Source organism: Drosophila innubila, assembly GCF_004354385.1.
Source record: "Drosophila innubila isolate TH190305 chromosome 2L unlocalized genomic scaffold, UK_Dinn_1.0 4_B_2L, whole genome shotgun sequence".
In the NCBI taxonomy this organism is placed as follows: Eukaryota; Metazoa; Arthropoda; class Insecta; order Diptera; family Drosophilidae; genus Drosophila; species Drosophila innubila.
This window is the reverse complement of record NW_022995372.1, coordinates 5,530,682-5,546,773: the sequence shown is the minus strand read 5'-3', so window position 1 is coordinate 5,546,773 and position 16,092 is coordinate 5,530,682. Positions and strand designations below refer to the sequence as shown.

The 16,092-nt window shown below is 37.8% G+C and overlaps 6 protein-coding genes and 1 non-coding gene across 7 annotated transcripts; all 7 read right to left on the bottom strand.

Annotated features, from left to right (window-relative positions):
- Positions 1–195: 195 nt before the first annotated feature.
- LOC117780031 (peroxiredoxin-4-like) lies at positions 196–1,027 on the bottom strand. The gene has a single exon (XM_034616399.1). The coding sequence runs from the start codon at positions 1,000–1,002 to the stop codon at positions 271–273; it is 732 nt and encodes a 243-aa protein (XP_034472290.1). The 5' UTR covers positions 1,003–1,027; the 3' UTR covers positions 196–270.
- Positions 1,028–1,041: 14 nt separating this feature from the next.
- On the bottom strand, positions 1,042–2,135 carry LOC117780030 (DNA-directed RNA polymerase I subunit RPA43). The gene is made up of 2 exons (XM_034616398.1): positions 1,541–2,135; positions 1,042–1,480 (listed from the first exon to the last, which is right to left on the bottom strand). The coding sequence occupies exons 1-2, from the start codon at positions 2,081–2,083 to the stop codon at positions 1,229–1,231; spliced, it is 795 nt and encodes a 264-aa protein (XP_034472289.1). The 5' UTR covers positions 2,084–2,135; the 3' UTR covers positions 1,042–1,228.
- A 799-nt stretch (positions 2,136–2,934) lies between these two features.
- On the bottom strand, positions 2,935–6,121 carry LOC117780029 (wee1-like protein kinase). The gene is made up of 5 exons (XM_034616397.1): positions 5,480–6,121; positions 5,063–5,396; positions 3,821–4,534; positions 3,614–3,747; positions 2,935–3,554 (listed from the first exon to the last, which is right to left on the bottom strand). The coding sequence occupies exons 1-5, from the start codon at positions 5,982–5,984 to the stop codon at positions 3,403–3,405; spliced, it is 1,839 nt and encodes a 612-aa protein (XP_034472288.1). The 5' UTR covers positions 5,985–6,121; the 3' UTR covers positions 2,935–3,402.
- Positions 6,122–9,207: 3,086 nt separating this feature from the next.
- On the bottom strand, positions 9,208–15,191 carry LOC117779693 (probable splicing factor, arginine/serine-rich 6). The gene is made up of 2 exons (XM_034615966.1): positions 14,532–15,191; positions 9,208–10,253 (listed from the first exon to the last, which is right to left on the bottom strand). The coding sequence occupies exons 1-2, from the start codon at positions 14,954–14,956 to the stop codon at positions 9,911–9,913; spliced, it is 768 nt and encodes a 255-aa protein (XP_034471857.1). The 5' UTR covers positions 14,957–15,191; the 3' UTR covers positions 9,208–9,910.
- On the bottom strand, positions 10,496–11,419 carry LOC117779695 (DNA topoisomerase 1). The gene has a single exon (XM_034615967.1). The coding sequence runs from the start codon at positions 11,209–11,211 to the stop codon at positions 10,504–10,506; it is 708 nt and encodes a 235-aa protein (XP_034471858.1). The 5' UTR covers positions 11,212–11,419; the 3' UTR covers positions 10,496–10,503.
- LOC117779692 (nucleolar protein 58) lies at positions 12,049–14,070 on the bottom strand. The gene is made up of 2 exons (XM_034615965.1): positions 12,716–14,070; positions 12,049–12,510 (listed from the first exon to the last, which is right to left on the bottom strand). Exons 1-2 carry the CDS (start codon positions 13,984–13,986, stop codon positions 12,216–12,218), a joined length of 1,566 nt encoding a protein of 521 aa, XP_034471856.1. The 5' UTR covers positions 13,987–14,070; the 3' UTR covers positions 12,049–12,215.
- On the bottom strand, positions 12,596–12,670 carry LOC117782448. Its single transcript, XR_004617271.1, has one exon. It is a non-coding gene; the product is annotated as a small nucleolar RNA SNORD53/SNORD92 (small nucleolar RNA).
- Positions 15,192–16,092: the final 901 nt, after the last annotated feature.

Genomic DNA, 16,092 nt, shown 5'->3' with positions numbered 1-16,092 from the left:
AAATAAATTCATACAAATTACATATGATACACATTACGTATTTACCAAGAAATGTATTGTAAAATATTGAATCTATTTGTATGAAAAACACTTGAAAACGAAATAAATGTATGTATTATCGGCATTTTGATGATGATATTGCTAGAAATTATATATTGTACTTAATTTTGTTTAAGATTAAAGAACTTGGAAATATTACAGGTGGACAAAGCCATCGAACCCAGTGTTAAATCATCTGACAAACAATTTTTTATTTGAAGGCAATTAAATTTATAATATAAATTTGCTCATGACTGAATATTTACGAGATTTCTCAGTAGGTTTCTCTGGACATGGTACCCCAGTGATATCAGCATAGCGACACGCTTTGATCAAACGAAGTGTTTCATCCACAGATCGCGACAGAAACAAATCGTTAATGGTCGAATGTCGTAAAATACCCTTAACATCGATGATAAACTGTGCCCGCAGGCTATGTCCAAAGTCTGGCATATATACACCATAGTCTGTGCTAATCTTATGCGATAGATCTGATAGCAAGGGTATTTTAACGTTACCCAAGCCGCTAGTCTTGCCTGGCATATCCAACCAGGTCCAGTGGGCAATGGGTGAATCAACACTGCAGGCAATAACAACAGCATTAAGTTTGCGGAACTCCTCTTGTCTTTCGGAGAATTCTGTTATTTCATTTGGACAAACGGAGGAGAAGTCAAGGGCATAAAAAAGCAGCACCACGTATTTGCCAGAAAACTGGGATAGAGATAGCGTCACCAGCTCCTTGTTGACCACAGCCGTGCCTTCAAAGTGCGGTGCTCGTTGTGTGACCACAGGAAACGGAACTTTCGCTATCGTTTCCTCTCCCTCTTCCTGAGCATGCAGGACTCCAGATCCCATCAACAGATGAGCTGTAAGCAGGAACAGCAGGGCCATTGATTTGCTTATTGGCATTCGATTTTGAATTAACGTATTATAGATGGATGTTAAATAACATTGGTAGAGCATATTTCATCTATGGTATTACAAGTTCTTGGAATCAGCGAATTTTGAATGGGTACAATGGTTAGTTACTTTTTAACTCATATTTATAATTTGTAATTTCGAAATTCTATACATTTACATATAGAACTTATTATTAAGTAATTGCTCAAGGCAAACTACTGTAGTATATATTAAATATAATTTGTACCATTAACTTAATTCATTAAAATTAACCACACACATTTGAAGGCTATACGGGTTCAGTTTTTATTTTTTTTGATTTTTTCACTTTTTGCACAACTTTTTCAGCTTCTTCACTTTTCTTACGCTTTTCCGCCTTTTTCTTTTTGGGTGTCGGCTCTGGTGACATGTTTGGTTCCATTTTGATCAGTTCGACCAGAGCATCTAGCTCTACGTGCGTTTCTGTGCCGTTCTCAACGGGAGTTTCTGTACCATTCTCTATAGTTGATTCCGTGTCATCTTCAAATTTAATAGATTTATTCTGTTTGAAAGAGAAATCGTGTTAGAGATAGAGATATATGACGTATGTAATTGGACTTACCTGAGGATCGGTCTCCTCCAGCAAAAGTTCTCCCTCAATATAAGGCATCACTGTGCTGATATTAAAATCCTTAATACGAAACTTGATTTCCTGATCCATCACAATGCCATCTCGGCTTTGTTTCTTATTCGTAAACCTAATGGTTGTGTTGAAGACTCTGTAGATGATGGCGCTAATTTGATGCTTGGATATATGCCGGACAACCCCATGGAGCACCGCTCCCGCCGCTGGCCTCAACACATAGAAATCAGCATTAATTACCAAGTGCAGGGTTGGATCATCGGCTCGCATTCCGGCCGTCTGACCAAGAACCTTGATATTCTGAATACCGAGCACAATGCCATTCAGGTTGGCATCGTATATTCCCACCTTGGTGCGAATGAGGAGCTCGTGTAAAGCGTGCTTGAAGTTGGCCATGCCATATGGGCCCATTGACAGGTGCAGATCTGTTTTCACGCAACGCACGCACGACTCTGGATTGGCGGCATACTGTTCTAGCTCTTTGCTGGTAAACTTTATATATTTCTGAAGTATTTTGGCCATTTTTGCCTAAAAATTAAGCTGAGCACATGAGTTCCCCCTGTTGCTCAATAAAACACATGCTGTGTGGCAGCACTGCGGCTAGCGATATCGAATCGAGTGTTGCCCATCCGTTAAAAGTTTCCGATCTGGTTTGATTTCAGTACATTTCCGAAAATGGGTATTCTTAAAATTTGTACCCATTTTCGGATTTTTTTTGCTAGAATTTTTCAAATTTTTGCATATTTTTTTTTTATAATTTTTTTGATTCTTTTATATAATTTTTTTAGAATTAAGTTTTCTAACTTCTCTTCGCGAGAGCTGACGAGCTTCAAACCTTTATTAAAATGTTAACCTTAATCTTGTCTAATTTCTAAATCTAAATTTTCATCAAATTTATTAATTTTTTATTGAGTTTATCCGTTTTTAAATTCTCAATTTTTATCAGTGATGACACGCAGTGCTGCCAACCTTTTAGAGCAAAAAATAGCTGTTTCTGACTGGAAAGCACCTAAATTTGTTTGTGCGTGCACTTTGACATAGCTTTAAAAAAAATTAATAGGAAAACATAAATATATATATATTTAAAATAGCTAAATTTCCAGCTAATAGCAATTTTTAAATTATTTTAGAAATCGAAGTTTGAAAAAATCCAGAGCTACCAACCTACCCGCCACACAACGCAAAGAAAATATTTATCGATAAGGACAGCCATCGAAGCATTGCGCTTTTTGACTGTTACGTTCAAACACGAAAATGATCGAGAATGTTGTGGAGCAATTGAAACTGCATTTGTTTGATTTAACTTTAATAAATGTACAAATTTATAAGTAAATTAAAAGTCGCATTAATAGTTACAGCCATCACAATGTAAAACAAAATTGAGCTTTTATTTAAAATGATATCATTCGTTTTATTCGCGAATGGAATGTACTTAAATATTTCGCCTTCAATGTAATACAATAAATAGTTTAATCACGAAAACAATACATACTATTTTACAGTTAATATTTGATATATACAAAAATTGTAATCTGGTTTTTAAAAATTATAATTATTAAAGGCAATACCTTATAACGCTCTTTCTTTTAGTCTTTCTTTTATTCATAAACTTTCACTGAGTTAAGAAATAGAAATGGCAATCTTCCGATGTTTTTCTTACGGATTAGTTATTTGAGAATAGAAGCAACCCACAACGATATTGAGGCATTTTAAAATCAGAACTAGCAACAACTTAGAACTTATGATACATGCTTAAATTAACAAGAATGTGAGCTTTGTTCACTTTTAATACGGAAGAGTTTAGAGCCGTCGTACAGATTTGACTCCTGCTTATCAAATAGTCAAATATTGGTAATGACATTCTTGTTTCGATCCCCGAGACTATTAAATTTACCGTGCGATCCAAACGGCGTGCGCATGCGTCTTGTGAATGAGCGCAAACAACGTTGTCCGTCGAGTGGTTCCGGCGTATTTGCAACAGCCAAAACGGAGACTAAAATAAAAGCAAGATGATAATAAAAATTCCGAGTGAGACTGATATAAGCAACTTACCTCGCTGTTCGAGCAGCTTTATTTGTTTCTTTGCTTCCCTTAACTTGTTCATCAAGATCTCGTTCTTACGCTTTTCCACTGTCAGCTCCAAGCCAAGCTGCAGTTTGCTCTTCGAATCCACTGCGCTCAAAATGCTGTCGAGGTAAGCATAACAAAATTAAAGGTCATATCGATTTATTAGTTGTGTGTGTACAAATGCCAACTTACGGATGACTATAAATGGACATGGAGCTGGGCCTTTCATTTGGTTCGGGATGCATCATTTGTGCAATGAGTTCATTGAAATCCTTGCTTAGCGTTGGAATCGATGGCACCTCTCCATTGCGCAGCTTGTGCCACTCAGGTCCATTCTTTGGCAATGGTCCGCCGCCAGCAACTTCAAAGAGCGTTATGCCCAGCGAGAAAATGTCGGCCTTGAACAGATTACTATAGTCCTCCTGCAGTATCTCCTTGGGCAAGTAGCGACAGTCGCCCTCCTCAACATGCGGCTCCTTCACCGATGTCACATGTCCCAAATCGCCAATTTTGTAAGTAACCAGATTTTCTGAACTGCGCAACTCCTCGTATACGCTGTCCATGCCATCATCATCTTTGCCACCGAGATGTTGTGCCTCCGAGCTGCTGCCTAGTTTGTATGCGGTTGGATTCATTGTGGAAAATATATTCTCCGGCTTTATGTCCATGTGCACCAGGTCATTGGAGTGTATATAACGAAGGCCTTCAATTACATGCATTAGCAAGATTTTAAGATCCGATTCACCCAGACTGTGATCCTGAATGCGGGCATGAAGACTGCCTCCATCGCAGAATTCGTTTTGTATTAGCATATGATCATCCTCCGCCCATGCTGAATAATATCTCACCACATTATCGTGCTTGCCAAGCACCGCATGTGCCCACACCTCATTTAAGGCCCGTTTTCTGTTTAAGTATAGATTATTAATAAATTTGATTCTGGGACGTAATAGTATTGACATGTAAAATGTGGCTAAATCAACCAATTTAACCAATTTTTAAGCGGAATGTCATTTAGATTATGGTTTAGTCCGTAACTTCATTCTACATTCATATTAAATTAAATTTAAAAAAATGTTCCTTCTATTTCGTGTAAAATATTGGACAACAATTTTCACTTGTAAAGTTGCTCGGTCAAACGATGTCATAACAAAATCCAAACAGAGCCTATATTTATATATTTTGATCATGATTTAGCCTTGCATTCTGCATTTAAAGTTTGTTTACTTAGAAAATTTAATTTTATCGACCATCATAGCCCAGATTCGATTTTGATCTCACTGTGATTTTCAAATTTTTCAGAAATGGAAACCAACCAAAAATGTATAGGATTTCGGTGGGTATTTGGTTGGTTTTTATTTCTAGAACACTCCTGTATATATATATTTAAAACTAATTTTAATTATTATTCCCAGCTCTGTTGGTTCAACTTACTCGAATGAGCTGCCTGCCACGGGTTTCTTGCTCTTTTTGATGGCATAAATGCAGCCATCGAGCCGATTGACGCACTGAAACACGACTCCAAATTCGCCAACTCCAATGACGCTGACTTGCATAAACTCGCGCTTGAAGCGACTGATGTTTGTGTCGTGAAGCGCTAATCTCTTGGGCGCCTGTTGATGTATTTCCCGGACTGCATCGTTGCCCGAATCCGTTGCGCCGTCATCGTCGCAGGGATCGCTGAGCAGGAACCGTTGCATGGTACTCAAATTCAGATTCTCACGGCCAAATTGAGTGCGACAACGTTTCTTGTTGTGGGCCATGAGACCTGGAAGGGATTAAATGGATTAGCATAAAGATTACAAATTATTCTAGAGAATCCCGAAATCTATTCAGCTTTATTGCACTCACTGTCTGGTGTGAAGGGATTAACATTGGCTGTGTCCTGTGGCTGCATGCTCCTGTGATTATGCAATGGCAATGAGCGTGGACGTTCTGTCAACTTAAAGATCTCCTCTCGTGCGGAGGAAGCTGTGGCGATGGCATTGGTGGAGGAGGCATTCACAGCTGCCGCAACGGCAGACAAGTGATTACAATTGTTTGTGGACTTTTGTAGGATGGTCTTCGGTGTCGCTGGTGTGTTAAACAGCCTCAATGCACGAACTTTTTGGCACGGAGGCGACATGTCCACATCCACAACTCGCTGAGCAACGATTTGTTTCTTTTTGTGTTGCGGACTTTCCTGCGGTTCCTTGTCAAAATCATCATCGGCGAAGCGCAGCTTGCGTGGATTAAACACTAGCGGCGATGGTGAACGCGAACGCATCTCGACGCTAGAATCGAGTTGTTCAAGCGATGTTTCTTCCGCACTGATGACGCTCGATTCGTGCTTGGACAAGCGAAATGCCATTGCCATTGCAAACTCTTGAATCACGTTAGCCTCACACTTCACTTCAATTTATGTATAGTGATTAATCGAAGAATTTACCAATTTAAAAAAAAATAAACAAAACAAAAACACACGACAGCATTAAAGTGTAGGAATGCGAAGCGCAATTGATATTATATCGATATTTATACGTATACATATATCGATTCAGATCTGATCATACCTGTTCGATTAGTTTCGCTGTTGTGATATATACTATCGATATTTTGTAGAGCAGTGCTGCCATATCATAATATCTCAGGAAAGATCTGAACCGTTTTAAAATAAATTTGAGAGAACTTTTCACAATTTTATTTTATTTTAAAAACATTTATCAAACTATAGCACTGATTTCGATTCCGCAAAGTGGTTAAACGTTTGGCAGAGTGCTCCGAAATAAATAGTCACTGCGGACGGCAGTTCGCGCCAGTGACGAAAGCAGCACGAAGGGTGCAAAAGGCGACTAGCAATATATACGGATAATATTGACAATTTGCTACGACTGTCCGATCAGATCGAGTTATATACCGATCGAAAGGTTTTGTCCAAACTAACAAAATAGCGTACTAAAACTTTTTCTGACTCACCTGGATTATGAGATAAGGGGGTGTAAGTGGGAGAGGAAAAATTGTAATGATTGCCGCTAATGGGGCCGTTGTTAAAAATTCTAATCAAAAATACGCGTCGATTGATTCCTCGATCACCCGAATCCGACAGCTAGTTCAAAAGGTAATTAAATTTGAAATTTTTAGTGGACTTCTTAAAATGAGATGAAAAAATAGTTTGTCTGTTTGCATCAAAGCGCTAAAGAAGCTTAGATGTAATGATGGGGACTTACTCCTTTTCGAAAATCTAGAAATGTTTGTTCTACGACTTTTTGAAAAATCGCTAGTTTAGCGGGAAAACGCTGAATCCCGCTCAAATTAAAACCTCAACAGTTTCCAAATAATAGAAGCTACCGATATGTTCTATATATTATTGGAAAGGTGTGTTTGATTAATTTATATTTTTATTTAACATGAAATTAATTAACCTATTTTGGGTATTTTGTGAACGTTTTTTTTTTTGTGTGTTTTAGTTCTGATCCCACAAAATTCCACAATTGGTTTTTATGTCACTGGATTTGTCTTAGTTTTAAGGTAATAAATGTGTTAAAATTAGCTGCAGAAATTTGCAGATGTGTGAATAATCGTAACTATACTAAAGCCGTCTTACGATTTCCAAGGTCTGTTTTGCCCCACAAAGTCGATTTTTTTTGCGCCCACATTTGTTATAATAATAACAAAACCGATTTTCGAAAGCTTTAGTTTTTCTAAAAGATAATGAATATAGCTGTAATTTATATAATTCTTTAATTAACACCAGTAGTTTTGCAGCTATCAATTTTTATATTTAGAAAATTATGTTTTTTGTGTATTTTTTTTTTTTTCCTTTTTATGACTGCAATTTTAGGAAACCTTCAAAAAAAATTACACTAAGTTTAAACTATAATTAACATAGCTTTATTTTTTAGGCTTCGTTAAGTATATAATATTCTTTCAAATCTTTGGGGAGACGGCAAAGCTATTAGCTTATGAACAAACAAACAATTTTCAAGTAAAGGTTGATATTCGACTGATTGCTCGCATGGCAGCTATATGTTATAGTCGTCTAGTAGCATACAAGTTTGGACTGGCTGTATAAGACGATACGAAGTTCAGAATTTGTTAGGTTTGTAGATATAATTTACTTATAATAACGTATTACACTCTTAAACTTGATTTTTAACCGATCGTTCCTATGGTAGCTATACGATATAGTGGACCGATTTGAACCAATATTAGTAACGATGTATAAGACAACATAAAAAACACAATTTGTGGATTTGATTGAAATATATTAAAAAATAAGAAAGATTTATATGCGGAAGGCGGATTTTCGACCGATCGTTCCTGTGGAAGCTATAATTTATAGTGATCCAAATTCAACCAAATTTGGTAGGAATATATAACCCATTACCAGATACACAACCTGTGAGATTGGTTGATATATCTCAGGAGACAAAAGCATTTCGCATACTAAAGGCTGATTCTTAACCGATCGCTCCTATGGCAGCCATAGAATATAGTTGTATAATTTTTCCATAATATGTTTAGATTATTTTCTAGATTTTTGTTTTGTTTCATAACGATATCACCACTAGAAGTATTTTTGGCAGCGACTCCATACAAGCCGAACAACTGTGAGATTCGTCCTTCTTGCTGTTACATACATTCCAACGAACATAATATACCCTTTTACTTTCTGTCTAGAATGCATCTAAATTTGTTATTGTGATTTAGATTTTTTAATTTTTAAATTATTCTAGCAAACGAACTCTGAAAATAGCCAGATAAGTTGGTAACAGTGCATTTACTGTCATTTCAATATGGAGAACGATGTACGTTTACTTAACTTTAAGTTTTGAAAACTAATAGATATTTATTGAATTCTTTTAGAATGCATACGAGCCACTCTTGAAAAAACTTAAGATGGAGCATGAAAAGAAGTTGATGAAATTAGAGCACGAAGAGGACATATTGAAGATGGAGTATGACAAGGAGTTGAAGAAACTGAATTATGAAAAAGAGCTGAAGATGATGGATCATGAAAGGGAGTTAAAGAAGTTGGAAAATGAAACCGAGTTAATAAAAATGGAGCACGAAAAGGAATTGAATAAGTTCGAACATGAAATCGAGTTGCAGAAGTTAGAAAATGAAAAGGAGTTAAATATGCTGGATCATGAAAACGAGCTGAAAAACTACGAATTGCAATTTGACAATGAACACATAATCCGAAAAAAATAAAAATATGTCCTAAATAAACGTTTTTTTTAATTAAATCTTATATTATTAAATTTTGGGATGAATAGATTTATTTGTTGGTTTTATTATACTAAATTTAATCTGAATTGGCTGAATTAATTTAATTTTCACCCCCATTTACACTTGAAAATAAATACGTTTTTTTGGCATTTGATTTATTGATTGAATAATTAGGTATTATGTATTTGAGTGCATTTGCTACATGCAAATACGCATTTCAAGAATTCATACATTAATATAATACTTAACTATGACGTAATGTATGAGAAAAATCGAATTTTGCAACAATCGTTGCTTAATTTAGATGAATATTAAAAAAAACACCTTACAAACGCGAAGTAAAATATCATTTTTCAATTGGTAAAAGGTTCAGTGATAAGTTACATGTATTATAAAATTGACATTAGGATAAAATTTCAGTTGTCTTTGTGAAATTTAAATATCCCTTAAATGATACAATTTTAGTTGATTTTTTTTCTTCACTTTTTGTTTAGTTTTCAGTTTCATTCTTAGCCTGATATACATATGTGTGTCTATATACTTGTATTTTATGTATGCATGGGTGTTATTATAATTATATATGAAAAAGCAAAACACTCTTTTGTATTTATTTATATATAATGGATAAACATAAATGTAATGTTACAGATTGACTATATCGATTTTCGAGAGACTATTTCGATCCGTTTCTTTTGTTGTTGTTGTTGTTCATCTCTTGTAAACTACGAGTATAAAAAATTGAAAGCGCAATTTGTTCTATGCGGCAAAATTCTTCCGCTCAGTTGGATTAGGAAATTTAATGAAATAAAAGGATGTGAGAATGAAAAGGAAAGGAGAGGGTATATATATATATATATATATATATATATATATATATATATATATTATGTATATTAATCTATAGATTATATTCTAAGCTAAGAATGTGTAGGGGCAACTAAATGATTTTTACTGCCTGACAAACATAGAATTATAATTTTGGGGTGTGTTTCGATTTCAGGAATGAAGGTTCAGGTTGAGCCCTATTTGTTATTGTTGTTAATGGCCAAAATCAGAAGCCGCCTGGCATCGCTAGTCCCTAGACATTGAACGCGACACGGAGGAATCGCCACGACGTCTCACTGGCGAGCCGCGACGCGGCGGAGGAGATGGCGATCTGGAGCCCCTGTCTCTGTCATCATCTTCATCATCATATCGCCGCTTCACTGGCGGCGGAGAGTCAACCAGTCCACTGCCATTGCGCTCCTGATCACTATACCGTGACACCGAACCATTCTCATCGCGTCCATTCTCACGAGAACGTCCCGAGCGACGGCCTACGGAGCCGGGGGAGCGGCTGCGGGAACGGGTTCCAGATTTGGAGCGAGTGCGGCGACGTCTCGATGTGCTGCGTGATCTGCTTAACGAGTTGCTTCTGCAATGAGAGTGCAACAAATGAGACGTAAGTGTTGAGCAATATTGGAATAGTATAGAAAATTTAATATAGACTTGACTACTATTCGTAATATTTAAAATTCATTATGGATTAATATATTAAATTAAGAATTATAAACAGTGTATATAGAAAGGAGCATCCTTTCTAACCAGTTTAATGACTCGAGAATAATTTATATTATCAAAAAATTCTTTATTTCATGTTCAGCTTTAAATCGTTGACATAAGTGTTAACCATGTTTCTTTGCATTTTTTTTGTGATGCTTGTGACCGTGTTTCTTTTCGCCCTTCTTGCCGTGCTCTTCCTTCTTCTCGAAGCTGTCGCCGTATTTGTGCTCCTTCTTGTATTTTTTATGATCTTCGTCGTGATGTCCCTTTTTAAAGTGTCCCTCCTTCTTCTTGTGTCCTTTTTTCTTTCCACTTTCGTGCTTTTCACCCTTTTTGTGCTCGCCATGATCCTCCTCATGATGCTTATGCTCCTTGCCGTATTTTTTGTGATGTCCGCCCTTGTGCTCATCATCGTAGAACTTTTTCTCCTTGTAGTATTCATCCTTGTTGAATTTTTTATGATATTCCATTTCTTTGTGTCCCTTCTTGTGCTTCTTCTTGTGATGATGCTTGCCCCCCTTTTTGTGGGCACCATGCTCATGTTTTTCGCCATGTTCCTCCTTCTCATCGTAATGCTTCTTCTTCTTTTCACCCTTGTCGCCATGATGATGCTCGTGATCCTCCTCCTCGTGATGTTTCTTCTCATCCTCTTCCCATTCCTTGTGCTCCTTATGACCGTGCTCGCCTTTGTGCTCCTCATCACCATATTTCTTCTTCTCATGCTTCTCGCCGCCCTCTTCCTCCTCCTCGGAGGACGACTCCTTCTTCTTTGCCGCCGCGTACGTCAGCAGCAGTCCCAGGACCAACAGCAGCTTCAGTTGTCCCCTCATTCTACCAAACTGAGCGCTCTTTCCATTCACCTGTTATGCTTTTATATTGGCTACAGATTGGTTCGATTTTCCAGACTGACCGCAAAATCCACAGATTTGATTTGTGTGATGCAAGACTTAATCTTATTTGGTGTCTGCAACAGTTGTGCATTTTCTGCTTGATCGCCTCCCAATCAAACATCTTTTTCTCTAACTATCAGCTGGTGCAACTGACAATGGGTCCTAAACAATGATTCCTGCCCATTTATGATTTAAGTAAACACAAAATTATTTTGTTAAACATAAACCTGTCTCTTAATTTTTTGTTAATAAAATAAATAAATTAATGAAACTGTGAATCTAACTCAGGAAATATTGGACAATTTTATAAGGAGTCAAAACGTTGACAAACTTAATTCTTACTTTTTCACAAATCCCTAGATCCAAGCGAACAAAATGTTCGTGTTCCTGGAATACAAGAGATTTCATTTATCTCAGACTTAAGAAGTCGCAAAAATATGCTGCCAAAAATCTATTATAAATACATAAATCACAAATATTTTTTTAATTTCAAAATAAATTTAATTCAATTTAATATATTGTAAATTCTATGAAATCTCAGTAAATTGTTTGACCCTTGAAAACAACCAAGTGGGTTTCAGAAACAGAGGGTTGCTTTTGGGTTGTTGGAGATTTATAAAGAAAATATTTTAAAAATACTTGCATTTAATATATAATTCAATTAAAAAAAAAAAAAAAACATTCGCATCTTAATATATTTAAAGAAATAAGCTTCAGCTGCAACTCTGAAAAGAAAATAAGGTGTGAGTAGCAAAAATAAATAAGTAGTTATGTGAATTTGTCTTGCATGTTACATTTTTATTTCGAATGTAGTACACAAAAGATAAAAGTGTAAACTAGACTTGTAATATTGTTGTAAAACTATAGCGTAAATTCTAAAAACTATCAACTTAAGCGATATTAATAATAAAAAGCTCCACAATAACATTTGCTTGCTACTATTATTATTCTTGATGCTTTGATTTTTTCTTTTTCTTTGGAGGCTGTGCTGGCGTCTCCTCTTCGGGCTCAGCTTTGACCTCAGCGTTGGATTCAGGAGCCTCTTCATCCTTTTGCTTCTTCTTCTTCTTCTTTTTCTTTTCAGTTTTAATTTCGGAATCATCAGCAGCAACAGCTTCTTCTGCTCCTTCTTCTGGTTCCTCTTTTATCTCCTGTTTGACGGGCGTTTCAACTTCCGAATGTTTACGTTTCTTCACATGTAACGTGTTATCCGCCTCGGGCTGATAGGTGAACACTTCACTGTAATGGGAAATTGTTAAAAATCAATATGAAAATGTGAAGAGAATACTTTTAATTGATTGATACATTTGGACAAGTTGTGAACTCAATCAGACAGCCAAGGTTTATCGTCACAATGGAATCAGAGATATGCGAAACCTTTGTGGTATCATCATATAGAGTTTGTACTTGATCAAATGGACAACCAGTTGGAATAATAACCCACCTCTTGGCCTGGTATTTCTCAAACTTGGCCTTGGCCTTGCCGGTTCCCGACAACTTGCGCAGATTTCCCTCCTCGAGCAGACGCAGTCTCGCCTCCAGCTTCACTTTGTGTGTGGCGCCCAGTTCAAAGGTGGCCTCCTCGCCAAACGCATCCACACGAGTGGCCAGCGACGCCTTCGCAGCCAATGAACGTGACATTTTGCCCTTGTTCTTTTGACTCGCCTGACCCACCAGCTGGGCGTGATAGATGAGACCGTATTTGGGCGTATCCTTCTTCGTTTTCAATGCACGGAACAGCGCCTTTTCAGCGCCCAAAATCTGGACAGTGGATGACGGATGCTTGGCGAGATTGATCAGTGAGCCGGCATGTGCAATAAGACGAGCGCCAACAGTGTCTCCAACCAGGACGGTTAAATTGGGAGCCATTGCCATCATGCGCGCCTTGAGGTAATCATAGAGATGTGTGCGGTAATCGTTGATTGATGTAATCTCATCGCACAAACACTGAATGTTTAGCACATCTTCGTCACTGATTTCGGTGCCCATTGAAATCTCGGCTGCTTCCTTGACCTGCTGTTCCACATCTTCGGGCAGAATGTCGGATAAATCGGTTGTGGCCATATTGTCCCTGGTGCCCACCAGTTTGATTGTCTTAACAAACGCAATGTTATCCGTAATCAGCTTGCCGAGCTCGGGGAAATGCCAGCCATACCATTCACGTGCCCGCATCATATAATTGTTGAGTTCCTTGTCCAAGTCATCGAGCAGACATTGCGCCTGCACAATCATCGTATCAATCTTGTCCGGCGAGAACTTCAGCTTGTACCTGGACAGGGAATGAGCAAGACCCAAGGCCATCGCTGTCATCTCCCGCTTGGGCAGTCCGCCCAACAGGCTGTCCGCCTGCTGACGGATGCAGCGCATTAGCTCCTGCACGCCCGTGTTGTACACACACTGCACCGACAGCTTCTCCTTGATGGCTGTACCCAACTTGGCGTCGGCCACCAGCAGCGATGCCTGCACATCGTCGACGAGCAGCTTCTTCAGCGTCTTCTTTAATGGCTTGGCCACTTTGCCCTCCACGGCCGCTGTTGCGGCGGCAAGTGCCTCTGTTGTATCATTGAACTTCTCGAAATGCTTAAGCTTCAGCAACTTATTTGCCTTTTCGGGTGTCTCAAACTCCAAGTACAAATTATCGACTTGTTCCAGTTTCTTTTCGTCGAGCAACTTGAAAATGGCGTAGCCCGCCGGCGTTTCATAAAGCACAAACATTGTATGCGCTCAATGCATTAATTTCAGTTAAAATTAATTTTTACAGCGCAGCAAACTCGAACTTAACCTTCTTTAGTCTAACGCCTCGTGCAAAAGAAAAATCCAAAATGAAGCGGACACGTGCGTGTGCGAAAGGCAGTGTTGCCCTACCAATACAAAACGACACGCATTGCCACATCCAAACTATCGATATATAATCCACTTTATATAACCACTCACGATGAATGTTCATTAGCACAGTTCGATATAAAGTTCTTTTTAAATTTAAATAAATGTGTCATTGCATCTTTTCAAATTCACTTTGCTTATAATTATTTTATTTTATTTTCACTTAATCTTGCGGAGTCGATAATTCGCGCGCATTTTTGCTTCGTTAGGGTGTGTATGCACTTGCCCAAATTCACCACAAGCAGCAACGAAACTCCCCGCACTCAAAACAACTTAAAATTTGATATGCAAAATTTATACATACATATGTATATGTATGTGTGTATGTAAATATAAATGCACACTATACAAAATTATGAATGAAATTGCTCACTAACCTGCGTCGTTGCCTTGCCTTACGTTCACGGCAGTGGCGCGCAAAATGTCCACGCATGCCACATTCATAGCATTTATCGTCACTACGACCGCCGCCGCGGTCACGTCCTCCTCCAAATCCACCACCACCGCCGCCTCCTCCTCCTCCACCACCACCACCGCCACCACCGGAGCGAGCGTATTTTCCTGTGGACAACTCTACGCGAGCTCTGCGACCACACAATGTTCGACCATCCAATCCACGTACTGCATCAGCTGCGTCCCTGGCGCTCTCGAACTCCACAAAGGCGAAACCTGGAGGATTGCGTGCAATCCAAACACTGCGCAGACTGCCATAGGCACCGAATACATACTCTAAATCGTTCTTTCGTGCATTATTGCCCAAATCGCCAACGTACACTTTCCGGTCGCTAGGATGCCGCGACATTTTCTGGCTTGGGTTTGTTGCTTGGGCGCTGTGAAAGTTGCAAGCAGCGCAGAAAAAATCGATTTCAGTCCAAAAGTTATGCGTTTGATGCCCTTATCAAAAGCGCATTCGGTTAATAAAAATGTTGATTGCTTCTCATCACTTGATGTAAATATTTGCAACTATTTGTTATTTAGGCACTATATTTATTTCGGCACAAAACTATTTTTGCCGACTCCGCACGCAGGAGGAATGGTTTCTGTTTTGTGAAAGACGATGCCACCTAGCAGAAAAAAGTTGCCGTTTATTTGAACGTTGCCAGACCTAGAAATCTGATCTAGAGCGAATTTTGTGTGCGTTTCTCCGAGAATTATCTTTGTGAGCATTTTTTAATTTTGATGATAGAATCTTAAAAATATTTGCAGAATTCGTGTCAGAATTTTCTCAATTATTCAATATTTTTTTTTAGAATTATACTCGTAACGAGCAACCAACATTACTCTTTAGTTTAATTCATTTCGATTAAAAACTTATCATCAAGATATTAATTTTCTTTTGCAAAATTATTGCTAAATGAACTAAAAATAAGTTCACATTTGAATTGTGCGTAGGCGATTAAGCTCGATTGAACTTTTCATCGACAACTGACCAACTTAATAACTGAACTAAATGAATGAATAAAAGAAGCATTCTTTAAACAGTGTGACCATAAATACTTCTGAGCGCAGTGAGTTTAATCCCCATCGATATCTTTTGGCCGATCACCGCCTTCGTTTCCTTTTAAATATATGTATACATTCATGATTATTTGGCTTCATAAATAGTTAATACATATATGAAAAATTAGAACAATTTTGTAAATCTCATTAGATTTTAGCGCCTGAAACAATAACAAGCATATGTGTGTGTACACACATATTCGAGGGTGACCCGAAACATGGTGAATACTTAATAAATTACAAACAAATGTATCAGGGCTACAATATCGATTCTCTAATCTTCTAGCTAATCAACACAAATTATAACAATATTGTTTATATGTTTAATATTAATAGGTGGTGAGTATTTTGTTAAATTTACAATACGATAGGCAATTGCACCCCTGACGCCCTAATAGTATGAAAAATGCAACCATGCGCCACCGATTACGCTTGTGT